This window comes from Phascolarctos cinereus, unplaced genomic scaffold, assembly GCF_003287225.1.
Source record: "Phascolarctos cinereus isolate Bilbo 61053 unplaced genomic scaffold, phaCin_HiC Scaffold_4;HRSCAF=312, whole genome shotgun sequence".
Classification (NCBI taxonomy): Eukaryota; Metazoa; Chordata; class Mammalia; order Diprotodontia; family Phascolarctidae; genus Phascolarctos; species Phascolarctos cinereus.
The window spans coordinates 83,258,263-83,272,181 of NW_027555847.1; the positions used below are offsets into that span (position 1 = coordinate 83,258,263).

At 44.3% G+C, this 13,919-nt stretch overlaps 1 protein-coding gene across 1 annotated transcript in view; it reads right to left on the minus strand.

Moving 5' to 3' along the window:
- The window catches only part of DNAH1 (dynein axonemal heavy chain 1), a 160,759-nt gene that overhangs the window by 113,384 nt on the left and 33,456 nt on the right, over positions 1–13,919 (minus strand). Inside the window, 6 exon segments of the mRNA XM_020971578.2 lie at positions 760–953; positions 1,920–2,070; positions 4,522–4,820; positions 10,507–10,718; positions 12,655–12,812; positions 13,390–13,642. Of these exon segments, the coding sequence (XP_020827237.1) occupies positions 760–953; positions 1,920–2,070; positions 4,522–4,820; positions 10,507–10,718; positions 12,655–12,812; positions 13,390–13,642 (1,267 nt within the window).

Consider the following 13,919-nt stretch of genomic DNA (forward strand, 5'->3'; position numbering starts at 1 on the left):
TCTAGGGTTTGGATTATCAGTACATTTTTAGCCCTAAATTCTACTATCCTGTAGGTGCCTACAGAACTAAAGGAAAGCTCCCAGGATGCTGAATAATCTGTAGAGGACTTGAGGAAAGACATGGACAAGAATTACCCAAGATGGAGCCACTTGGCTTCCCTGACTTCCTTTAGGTCCCCGCTAACATTTCACCTTCTCCAAGAGGCCTTTCTTGATCTTTCCTAATTCTAGTACCTTCCCTCTCTGAATTATTTCCTATTTATCCTGTACACAGTTCATAAGTATTTGTTTACTTATCGTCTCCTCCTTGAGGGCAAGGACCTATCTTTTGCCTCTTTTTGTATCCCTATAATAGGTGCTTAATAAATGTTCATTGACTCATTGACCACTAAGTGGGAACGCCCACACGAAGGTTCAGATCTACAAAAATACAGATGGGATAGGTATTATATGGCAGAACCAAGCCTCAAATTGAGGCAGAGCAGGCTGTGCCCTTCCCAAAAACTGGGAGGAATTTTTCTCACCACAGAGGTTGCTTTACATAATTTCACAGGCAATGGCAAAGGTATTAACCCCACAGAAAGATTAAGCTGGCCCTGCACACCATGATGACCATGAACCTTCTTAGATAACACAAGGATGTGCACGTTCGAGTGTAGCATCTCCCAGTGGCACGTGCTGACCCCCAGAGCTCCCAGAGCTCTCCACAGCCCACAGGACCTGGTGGCCAGCATTCCCAGACACCAAACTGCTACGTACCTGAGGAGGGTCCGAATATCTTTGTTGCTCAGATCCAGATGCTTTCTGAACTCCTTGGCGTAGGCAGACAGAGGTATCATTGCCTTCTCTATGGCACTGGAGACAGACTTACGCAGGTCCTCCACTAGCGGCTCATGCAACCCCACAGATTCCAGCAAAGGGACACCGCTGACAAAAATATCTTCCATCACAAACTGTAAGAGAGAGAGAGAGAGAGAGAGAGAGAGAGAGAGAGAGAGAGAGAGAGAGAGAGAGAGAGAGAGAGAGCGGGGGTTGGGGGGCAGTGAGAAGTTAGCATCCCAATGGAAGGGGAGAAGGAAGTTCCTGCAAACGAGGGAGGACAAGCCCTGGCTCCCAAAGAGCCACACCAGGATCAATAAAGAAAACACCTTTTGAAAAGCATATAGTCCCTCTCTTCCCCAGACACACAGCAGGCTCACTCTGCCCTCTCAGGTGGTGCCTGATAGGGAGAGAATTCTTCCAGGGTTAAAACTGCCTCAGAAGGAGAAACAGGAACCTAGAGGGCTTTACAACTCTCTCCAATACACTTCCTGATTCAGGGTCATGAACATGAAAAGAAAGAAAAGCCATTCGGGATACTGATGGATGGGGCTGTACCCAGGTGACAACCTCATCGGTAATGAGTCCAACCAGATGACCCTAATGGACCCTCAGTCACTGCGTATTTCAGCAGCCCTTCCAAACTCTCTTTTCTTCAGCTCCCAAGGTCAGTTTCAGCCCCCTTTCTCTCAGCAGATGTCCTCGCCTCTGACTTTACAGAGAAAACCAAGACCGTCCACTGGGAGCCCCCTCGATGGCCATACTCCATCCACACACACCCCAAAACCCTGCACCTTTTTCATCATCTTTTTCTCCAGTTTCTTTCTCCTTGCTGGGAAGGACTCTGTTTGTGATCTCTATCCTAAGTACTCCGGGAGTTCAAGCAGACAATCATTCCCACTCCAACCTCCAATCTTTTCCCACATACTGACTTCTTCCCCACCATCTTTAGTCAATCCTGTGGCTTAACAGAAGGTTAACAGTGCCATTCTTTGCAGTCCTTCAGAGTTCACAGCTGATCCTTGGAACACATACACATACCAACACACACATGCAAACTGCATTTCCTCTGGCTACGTGCCAGCTACCCACAGCTGTACCTTCTCCAGTTGAGGTATGGAGTGGGTTGCCAGAATGCCCTTGTCAAAAAGATTCAGCAAAGATGTCATAAAATTCTCTAAGGGGGTGCTGTAATGAGACCCACTGTTGTCCAGAACCAGGTCCACTATGAAAAGAGGATTCTTTCGGGGCCTAGAGAGAAAATAACAAAAACAATAGATGTGTATATAGTGCTTTAAAGATGGTAAAACATTTACATATATATGTATCTAAATATAAAATATATATGTATCTAGATTATGTATAGGTATAATAATATATATGGTATAATTTATCATTTGTAAATTAAAATATATTGTTAATATATAATGCTAAATATTGTTATATATATGTTAATAATGCTTTATACATGTGTAATACATTTAATCTCATTTGATGCTTACAAACACCCTGGGAAGTAGGCACTAATATGATCCCGATTTTATAGAAGAGGAAATTGAGGCAGATAGAGATTAAGTGACCTGCCCAGAGTCACATGGTTAGTAAATATCTGAGGCCACATTTGAACTCCTGAATCCAGGCCCAACACTCTAACCATCCCACCATTTAGCTGCCTCTAAAATAAAGGTGTTATTTACAGGTCAGGCTGGGAAAAGGGAAGAAAAGCCAGAAAGCAAAAGTCAGGGGGCCTATGGATTATTCCGGGTCTGAGACAACTTGCACCAGGAGAAAGTAATTTTGAGTAACCGCCTGACAATTTCCCAGAGATCTGGAAGGATGGCGGGATACACGTCAAGTTCTTCAGACCGCTAAGACTGGGGAAGAATCTTAAGCTCTTCATTCTGTTGCTCCATGTCTCACATCTTCGATTGTCAGCTGGACATTTTGGAGTGAATGTTTCAGTTATCTTAAACACAACATGTCTAAAGCTAGACTATTTTCCCCAAAAACCTAGCCCCACCATTCCAAACTTCTCTGCAACTGTCAAAGGTACTACCATCCTCCCAGTCATCCAGACTCCCCATTCTCTACTCCTTTCTATCTCATCCTGATATCCAATCTGTTGCCAGGTCATGTTGTCTTTTTTTTGGTTTATTTTTTTAACCTTCCTAACATCTCTTGCACGTGGCCCCTTCCTTCCTCTGACCCTGCGCTACCTTGGAGCAGGCCCTTCTCACTTCAACAGTCAATAAACATTTATCAGGCACCAGGCACTGTGTTCACACCTTTCACCTAGATTTCTGCAGCAGCCTGAGTGGTCTCAAGTCCTTCTGCAGTACAATCCACCAAAAATAAATTCTCCTGTTTGACTTTTAAAGGCCTTCATCACCTGGCCCCTTCCTATTTTTCCAGTCTTCTTACTCCCCTCCGTATACTCTGCCAGTCAGTGCCACTGGCCTCCTTCCTTCCTATTGCTCAACCACCACACTCCATCACCTGACTCTCCCCCAGGTCTGCAATGTTCTCCCTCTTGACCGTTACCTCCTAGCTTCCTTCAAGTCCCAGTGAAAACCCCATTTTCAGCAAGAAGTCTTTGCTAGTCCTCCTTCATCTTAGTGCCTCTCCCCCTGAGATTACCCCTAATTTATCCCGTGTCTACCTTGTATGGATACAGCTCTTTTTCATGCAGTCCCCTCCACTGGGTTGTTTTTTGCCTTTCCTTGTATCCCCAGCGCTTACACAGAAGGCTCTTAATCAATGCTGGGTGACTTGATGTACTTTCTTTTCTTTTTTTTTTTTTTTTGGTTAGGCAATGGGGTTAAGCAACTTGCCCAAGGTCACACAGCTAGTAAGTGTTATGTGTCTGAGGTCGGATTTGAACTCAGGTCCTCCTGAATCCAGGGCCGGTGCTCTATCCACTGTGCCACCTAGCTGCCCCCTTGATGCACTTTCTGAGCCTACCTTGGGCACAGAAAACTAATTCAATGGGTGCTGGCAGCTCTGTCAAGTTGCTTTCCAAAGGGGCCGACAAAGAGTCTGTGTTTTGGTTTTTGTGGGATCGACCTTGCTCCCCCAGACTACTTGGATGACACTGGGTTCCTCCTTTTCTAAAAGCATGAGTCTTCTGCTGTGATTCAGGCACTAAGAATAACCAGTGCTCTCAGAGCCTGAGTCTTTCACGGGCAAGTCAATGCCAGCTTTATTTCTCTGCTCCAAGCCACCGAAACAAGGCCAGTTACAGATTTCTCTGAGCAGACAGGTCTATCTATGACAGACAGGTTGTAGGCCTGAGGGCCTGTGCTCATCACCCTACACAGAGGAGAGCTGTACTAAGAAATTCTCAATTCCTTCATCAAATGATAAGATAGCTTCCTGTGAGGCAGCTAGGTAGCTCAGTGGACAGATCACTGGGCTTGGAGTCAGGAAGACCTGAGCTCAAATAAGGCCTTAGACACTTACTAGCTGTGTGACCCCGGGCAAGTCACTTAACCTCTGTTTGCCTTAATCCCCCAAAAAAGGAAATGACAAACCACTCCAGTCTCTTTGCCAAGAAAACCCCACAGACAGTACTGGTGTGCTGTGGTCCAGGGGAGTCATGAAGAGTCTTACTCAACTAAACAACAACAAAAAGCTTTCTTCTCATTCACTCAGCCCTGGGTTGGTGGCAGACAGATGCAATGAGCCGCTCTCCCCTCTTCTCACTTGTATGGACTGTTGATGAGGTCAGGACCCCAGACCATGTCTTCAGAACAGTTTAGGACACTGCAGCAAGCATCCAGGATGAACTGGGTAAAGTTGACCAGAGAGTCCTGGACAAGGAATCGGATAGAGTCTTGCAGGGTGTACTTGATAAGTTCCATCAGTTTGTGAAGCTTGGACATCTGGTACACTTCCCAGTTGGTCTCATAGAGGTTATACCAGCCTTTGCTCATGTCCCTCAAGCTACTCCTGATTGCGACCTTCAGAGTGCTGACCCAGCTGTCCTTCAGGAACATCTGAACCTGGAGGAAAGAGGCGGAGAAAACGAGATGGAGTGAGAGCAACCCTGACACAAAATAAATCCACAAAAGTCATCAGTATTTCTATATAATAATAACAAAAACCAGAAGAAAACTATGGGAGGAAAAACCCTGTTCAAAATAACCACAAAATTAATATCTGGTAAACAGCCTACCAACACATACTCAAAACTTATAGAAATACAATTACAAAACACTCTTTACAGAAGTAAAGGAAGATCTAAATAACTATAGAAATATTCATTGGTTATGTTTGTGCTGTAACAATATAATGAAAATGATGATGCTATAGACAATGGTGATTCATCAAACAAAAAAGGGGTTACTTTGTAGAACAACACAAAATTACAAAAATATTTGTTGCAGTTTGGGGTTGCTGGGAGCCCCAAAATGTCAGGGGGTGGGAGTCTGCCAGGAAAGAATTCAAGCATTCAATCCTTCTTTCAGTCAGAGTAGCAAGGTTTATTGTAACACTGGGCTAGATTCTGAGTAAATTTGCTACTTAATGGGGGTGAGACTGGTATATATAAAAAAAGACAGTGAGAAGATCTGGATGGGATTAAGAAGAGGTAAATAGACTGGGGTAGCCCAGAGGCAACAGTGAAAGAGTCTAGATGGTATTAAGGAGTGGTAAACAGCCTAGAGTGGGCCAGGTGCAAGGCAGTGAAAGGAGTATTGAGCATCTAGGTGGGCTGGGATGGGCCAGATGCCTCCCACAAGACTCCAAGGACAGGGTTGTGTGGGAAAATACAAAGACTGGGTTGCTGAAATGTATGGGAAAATTCAGGGTCCAGGTCCCATCATCCCATCAAATTCACTTCAAAGAACAAAACAAAACAAAAAAAACAAATGCAGAATTTCTGCAGAAATCATGGGGGGGAAAACTAGGAAAGAATGAGAGATAGCATCAGATCTCAAACTATATTAATTAGTAATCACAAGAACTACATAAACTACCAAAAAAGAGATCAATGGAACAGATAAATAAATATATAAGAATCAGAAACAATCTAACTCTTAATATCCCAGAGTTCACTAAACTACCTGAGCATGGTCTCCTCCTGGAGATGCCATAATATTTCTAAAAATACTACTGGGGCCCACAAAGAAGAAAGACTATGGAGTTTAGATGAAGATTAAAGCATACTATTTGCTATTTTTTTCTTCTGTTGTGTTTTGTTTCCTCTTTCTGGTGGTTCCTCCTATTGGTTCTAATTCTTACTTACAACATCACCCAAGTGAAAATATGTTTAATAGGAATGTATATGTATAGCCTATATCAGATTGTGTGCTGTCTTAGGGAAGGAGGTGGTGAGGAAGAGAGAGAAAAATTTAAAACTCAAAACATGATGGAAGTGATTGTTGATAATTCAAAGTAAATTAATTAAAAAACAATGCTACTGGGGGGAAAACGAACCTTTAAACAACAGAAGACTTTCAAGCATTGCTAATAAAAAGAAACTTTGACTTTCAGACACAAGAGTCAAGAGAAATCAAGAAAAGTAAATAATTTGAGCAATTGGAAAGAGCTAAACAATGATGAAATACACTCTAATAGGGAGAGAAGAAGCAAGTGTTCCCTCAGAATACATTTTCAAAGGCCACAGAGAATTAAATAAGACAAATACAACACCTGGATGTGTTTTTCTTCCCTTTTGTGCTTTTAAAAGAGGGATGGAAAGGAGGGAAAAAAGAATATATTAGAGAAGAAAAGAGGAAGAAGGGAAAGGAAATTATGATTTCATATAAAGGCGCAAAAAAGTACCAACAGAAAAGTCTACCAACATGGAGGAAAGAAGAAAGGGGGGTAGACATAATAATGTCCTTACTCTTATAAGAACTGTATAAATTAAAGTCAAACACAAACACATATACACAATTTGGTACAGAAATATATTAAACTCAGTAGGGAAAAAGGATGGGGCCAAAGAAAGGGGATATCAGGGTAGAAGAATAGTCAGAAGCAAAACAAATGTTATCTTCAGAAACTTGACCTAAAAAAAAAAAAGAAGCTTGATCTAAACAGGGGAGTGAAAAATAAAGTGTAAGAAATAGAACTGGGAGTGTGGGCTTAGTGAAAAGAGGAGGTATAGAAGAGTGCAACCTGACCACTTCAATTATCTGTTACGAGGGCTGATCAGATCCTTCTTTTTCTCCACTCCAGGCCATCTCCAATCATCCTGATCAATATCTGGCCACTGGACCCAGAAAGTGAGGCTGGTGACTTTGTACAGCCCTCCCTCACTCAAATCAAATTCAATTGCAAATCCTGTCATCATCTCCCTGATGTTATGATCTTCTTTGAGAATGAAAGACAAACCACACAACTTAGTATACAAGAGGAAAAGAAGAAACCATAGAGGGAGAGGCTTCTGGGAGCCAAGATGGCGGAGTAAAAAGGTACTCACTCTCACCCTCCCCTATCAACCTCTGAAAACCCAGAAAATATCACCCCAGAAAAAAAAACCCTGGAACAGCTGAACTAGAAGAAAAACGGGGAACAGCAGTGCAGCAGCCCAGCAAATAGGTCTCCCAGTGCCTCAGCAAAAATAAGGGAAGCAGCACTACAAAGGGCCCCAGGCAGATAAGCACCCTACAGCATTCATCTGAAAGGAGCTGAAGAAAGCAACCTAGAGTCTTCCTAAAGTCCTAGCAACCTAGAGTCTTCCTAAAGTCCTAGCCGTGCTGACTCCAACCCAACACCAGGTAAGCTGTCAGAACCCTACAGCCTCCAACTGTCAACCAGGAGAAAATCCTGAAACCCAGGTAGTAGAACAGGCAAACACCAACACCTGGACTTCCAAGGGCCTCAGTGAGGATGGGGGAACTGGTGGAAACCAGCTCAGAAAACCATCAGGTACCTTGGCACTCTACCACAAAGGAATCTCCTGGTGCATTAGCAGAAACAAGGGAGGCAGCATTGCAAGGGCCCCAGGCAGATAAACACCCTGCAGCACCCATCTAAAAGGAGCTGAAGAAAGCTAAAGGAAAGGAAAAGCAGGCAACCTAGAATTGCCTGAAAGTTCCAGCCTTGCTGATTCCAGCCCAACATGAGGTAAGCTGCCAAAACCCTGCAGCCTCCAATTGCCAACATAAGAGGCCCCAGCACACAAAGCCAGTGACCAAGACCTGGGCTCCCAACACAAGAAGCTTGGGTCAGTGCCCTCTGTCCCCGAGCAGGAGAGCTCAATCTCTTTAAAGTCCAGGGAATAAAGAAACCATGAGTAAAAAGAAACATACCATAGATTCATATTATGAGAAGAGTGAAGATCAAGACAGAAATTCTGAAGAGGACAACATTGTCAACAAACCCACATCTGCAACATCAAAAGGGAATATGAACTGGTCTGAAGCCCAAAAAGCCTTCTTAGAAGAGCTCAAGAAGGATTTTAAAAGTCTAATGAGAGAGGTAAGAAGAGTCCTTAAAAAATACAATTGGCAAACTGGAAAAAAAGTACACTGAAGAAAACAAGTCCCTAAAAAACACAATTGGCAAACTGGAAAAAAAGTACACTGAAGAAAACAAATCCCTTAAAAATACAATTGGCCAATTGAGAAGGAAGTACAAAAACTAACAGAAGAAAACAATCTGTTAAAAACTAGAATTGGACAAATGGAAACTAATGACTCTATGAGAGAGCAAGAATCAGTCAAACAGAAACAAAAAAATGAAAAAATAGATGAAAACATAAAATACCTCATGGTAAAACAACGACCTGGAAAATGATCCAGGAGAGACAATTTAAAAATCATTGGACTACCTGAAAATCATGATGAAAAAAAGCCTGGACAGTATCTTTCAGGAAATCATAAAGGAAAACTGCCCTGAAGTCCTAGAACCAGAAGGTAAAATAACCATAGAAAGAATACACCGCTCACCACCTGAAAGAGATCCCAAATTGACAACGCCAAGGAATATAATAGCAAAATTCCAAAATTACCAGATGAAAGAGAAGGTGCTGCAAGCAGCCAGAAAGAAACAATTTAAATATCATGGAACCACAGTCAGGATTACACAGGACCTTGCAGCTTCTACATTAAAAGACCACAGGGCATGGAACATGATATTCATTAAGGCAAAGGAGCTTGGATTGCAGCCAAGGATCAACTACCCTGCAAAAATGAGCATGATTTTTCAAGGGAGGAGATGGATATTCAACAAATAGGGGACTTCCAAACCTTCCTGATAAAAAGACCAGAGCTCAACAAAAAATTTGATCTTCAAGTACAAGATTCAAGAAAGACATAAAAAGGTAAATGGGACAGAAAGATACAAAATGTTGTTAATAAGGGCAGACTGTTTACATCCCTACAAGGGAAGATGACACTTGCAACTCTTGAGAACTGTATTGTTATTACACCATGTTAAAGGAGTATACATAAAGGGGGTGGATATTAGTTGACTTTGATGTAATGATAAAAAAAAATCTAATCAAGTGGGTTAAATGGATCCAAGTAAGTGGATTAGTCTGATCTTAGAAAATGTACTGAGAAAGGAGGAGGCAGACAAGGGTAAATTACATTACAGGAAAAGACAGAAAATCCTATTACAGCAGAGGGAAAGAAGGGAGGGGTGAGCATTGTTTGAACCTTACTCTCATCAGATTTGGCTCAAGAAGGGAATAACATAATCAGTTAGGTATAGAAATCTAACTTGCCCTATAGGCAGTAGGAAGGGAAAAGAGGGAAAGAAAAGGGAGGGGGGATAGAAGGGAGGGAAGAAGCAGTAAGGACAAAGGGGAAGAAAAGGGAAAAGGATAATAGAAGGGAGGAGAGACTGAAGGAGGCAGTGGTCAAAAGCAAAACACTAGTAAGGGGGGAAAGCAGAAAAGGAGAAAGAAAAGCATATGTGCCATCTTGGGGAGGGTGGGGGGGAGGAAGGGGGAGAAAAATTTTCAACTCAAAAGCATATGGAAGTGATTGTTGATAAATCAAAATAAATTAATAAAATTTAAAAAAATAACAAGGGCAGGGGGAACACAGGATAAGGGAGACAAAAGCAATTCTTATGGTACAGGTTAAGAAGAAGTTTTATGGTATTTCAAGGTAAGGGGCAAAGGACTTTAGGACACCCTCAAGTTACTGGATAAGCTACAGAATGGCCCCAACCCCCTCAGGAGGGGCTTCACAAAGTACTAGAAAAGCAACCCTTAATATTCTTCTTAACCCTTAGGGCACCGTATACTATATCCACATCATATGGGAGGTTTAAGGTATAAGACTAGAAAGGTGGGGAAGGGCCAAGTTGTGAAGGGCTCTGAATGCCAAACAGAACATTTTATATTTGATCCTGAAGGAGGTGATAAGAAGCCACTGGAGTTTACTGACTGGGGGATGGAGAAGGAGGGGTGACCTAGTCAGATATATACTTTAGGATGATTAATTTTAGAGCTAAGTGGAAGATGGTCTGGAGTAGGGAAGGCCTTGAGGCAGAGAGATCAACCAGAAACCTATTGCAATAGTCCAGATGTATGGTGATGAGGGGAGAAGGGGGCATACATATAAAAGATATCATCAAGATAAAATCAACAGGATTTGGCAACAGACTGAATGAATAAGGAGTCATGGATGACATGTACATTGTGAACCTGGGTGACACAGTGTGTCACAGGTGTGAGGAATGAATTACCGCCAGTCCTCATTCACTTCCTTAGACTTCCTGGCTCACCTGGGAAAACATCTGGGACTGGATCTGTTCAAATTCCTCCAAACGTCCAAACTTGGACAAGGTGTGGTGGAACAGGGTCATAGCAGTCACCTTGTTACACTCAGCCCGTACTTTGCCGAGGGCTAGGATGACCTCTGTCCGGGTGAGCAGGGACACAAAAGTGAAGGCCTCCTTCTGCTCCAGGAAGGGATACTCAGGCATAGCAATGAGCCCTGGGGAGAAGAGAGAGGACGAATCCTTAGGGAAGTACATAGGGAGTATCAGTATCAGAGGTGGCACTATGGGATCACAGAAGCAGACTTCTTTTAGCTATGGAAGGATGGGAGGTCAAAGACAATTAGGGAAAACTGGATCTTCCCTGAAATGAATAAGGATTAGAACTGAGAATAGCATCAGGCAAACAGCAGACTCTCAACAGATTACTGAACACTGAGTGCCAGAGTTCAATTCAATTCAATAAACATTTATTTCGTACTTCTTGTGTGCAAGGCCTTAAAGTGATCCACCCCTTAAATGAGCAAGCCTCCAGGTCCAGGGCCACAGCAGGGCCTACATGTTTCTCACCCTTGCTCTGGGACCATCACTACAATCCAGCCTGCAGGGAGGACCTGTGTAGCAGCTTTTGACAGGACAGGAGAGGGTATGGGTGAAGATTTTGCATCCCTGGATGTGGGGCACAAACAGGTTTTTCCACCCCGTGGTTATACCAGTCCTTACGGGTTTCTGATGCCTGCTTCCCATCCACATTCTTCCTATATTGCTGGCTTTTCAGAACTGACCTCCTGCTAAATCTTCAAGTAAGAGCAAACAATTAAAGTGCTTGATGGGAAAGGGGATGAACGAGAATGAGGCCATTTGTGTTTCAGCACTTCCCAGTTTTGTGACTATGGGCAACCTACTGCAGCTCTTCAGTTCTCAACTCCCTCTTCTATAAAAGGGGCATAATTATACTCATCCCTCCTCTCTCCACAATAAAAGCAAAGTCCTCTAATAATACAAGTTACCCTCTCTTCAGGAACTACTAAAACTTCAAAGAGTAGGATGGGTGGTGGTTTCTAGGAGCTATTAACAAAAAGAAAATCCTTCTAGGCCATACTTCGGACCCAGCATGTGCTTGTCAAATGTGTGTTGGGTGCAAATGGAGCTATTATGGAGAGTGGGATGGGGTGGGGTAGGTTGGCAGCATGTCCAGTGTGAGAAATCTGAACATTTGTTGTGCTTGGCCATATGTATTGGTAACAAGGATTTGTTTTCTTGATTTCTCAATGGGGGAGAGGGAGAGGTACAAGGGAGAAATGGTGAATTTTAAAAAATAATTAATTTTAAAAATGTATCAGATGCTGAAAGAACAATGCCTTACTCCTTCTTGGGCATGTCATATCTCTCCTTAAAGTTCTCTCTGCTCTTTGGAGGCTTCCCTGAGCCAGGTTATTTAAGATGAATGAGTTACTGGCCCATGGAGGGAAAGTCATTCTTTGGGGGACCCTAGAAGCCCTTTGAAGGACTGGGAAAGGAACACTCAGGGACCCTAGGGCCCACAGTTCAGCTCTGCTCCCAGGTCTACCACAAATCCTGAAAGGCATTGCAACCACACAGGTGGAAACCAGCATTCTGTTTCCCAAGCCCTCTCTACAGAGGGAGCAAGGATAAATAGCTTCTAACCAAAGAACAGGCAGCAGGGGTCTGGGGTCTGGCCTTTACTGCTACTTGCAGAGTTTTATGACTTGGTTTCTCCACCTGCCAAATAAGTCTAGAATGGGCTGTCAGTGACTCGAGTGGATGTTGGGGAGGAGGGGAGAAGGGACACAGTTAATAATCCACACCATCGGACAACCCACAAATTACTTTTCTTTTTCTCTTGAATATGTTCGATGATCTAGCATCCTAATTCTGCTCTGCTCAGCTCTACAGACCCGTTCTTCCCAAGCCTGCAACGCCTGGGTGACTGGAGAAGCCATGGAGGTGCCAGGGGATGAGGAAGCTGCTATGAGGATTATACCATTAGAAATGGCCACCAAGTGACTGTGGATGCCACCTCGCTTCCCAAGGCCCCTGGAAGAACCTGGGCAATGAGTGGGAGCCCCAAGGGAGACCAAACAAATGCGCAGGCCTGCTGGCCCCTGAGCCTCCATCAAGTCCCATCCATACCTTGCTTGGGCACTTTCTCCTCCACTTTCTCTGGTAAAGTAACATAGGAAAACGTTTCTGGTTTGGAGGCTACAATCCGGTCAAAACTGATCTTGTTCATGGTCCGTTCATAGTCCAGGTTTGCCTCCTTGGCCAAAGCGGCCAGCTGTTCCATGACTCTGTGATACAAGAGAAAAAGTGGCAAGAAGAGAGGAGGCGCTCTGCCCCCTGGCCTGGCCTGGCCTGAAACTGCCTTGGGAGCTCTTCTAGGGCCACTGGACAGGAAGTGAGCAGGCTGTACAACAGGGCAAGGACAAAGCTGGTTAATGCTTCTGCCTCTCCTTTGGGAAGCCAAGGCCGTGAGCCTCGAGCCTCAGCATCTCACGTGAGGACACACATTTGGTGGATTCAGCCTGCCTTTCTCTTGTGGGGAGCTCCTCTCTGGCTACAAAGCTCCAGATTTGGTTCTGTGTTCCTCCAAACAAGCCAAACCAGGCCCAGCCTCCCAGCCCTCCCCATCTTTGTGAAGCTGTGCCCAGCCAAATCCATAACGTCAGGCTGGAAGTCTATGCCACTGAAGAAGGCGTTAAATGCAGGTCTCACAGCCCTGGGAGGGTCCCTTTCCCTGACCATATACTGCTGTCTTTCAAGGCACCCCGTCCCTGACAGGACTCCTGGCCCTGGGATGGTAGGTCTCAGGATGTTTCCAGAACCCAACTCATCCCCTGCCGGGGGCAGAGGAAAGAAGATATTTACAAGGTCCCTTTGCGCATCCTGGGGGTACTCATGGTCCGCTGCTTGATCATGTTGAGGCTCTGCTCGCTGATGATCCTCAGCCCCTCAGTGGGCATACAGTCCACATACAGGTTGTACAGCAGGAGCGCCTCTGTCTTCTTTCGGAGGAGGCTGGCTGAGACCACACGCTTTGCAAACACACGTGGGTCCTCTGCAGAGAAGAGCAACTGGACCCGGGGCACCCAATACTGACAAGGCAGAAGGGGGGCTCTGCCTGGGGGAAGACACACGATGGGAGGGATATGTAACCAGACCCTTGGGCAGTCATGAGAATTCCAGAAGAATTTTTTTTTTATGCACTTGGCCCTGAGACCACCAGGTTGAATACTCAATGACCACCTGCTGTAGCTCAGAAAAGCAATGTCATATAGAGAGATTACTGGACCTCTGGTCCCTGTTTGGAGACCTGGGTTCTAGCTTTGGCCCTACCATTAACCAGCTGTGTGACTTTGAGCAAGTCATTTCCCATAACCCGGACTCTGTCTCACCTT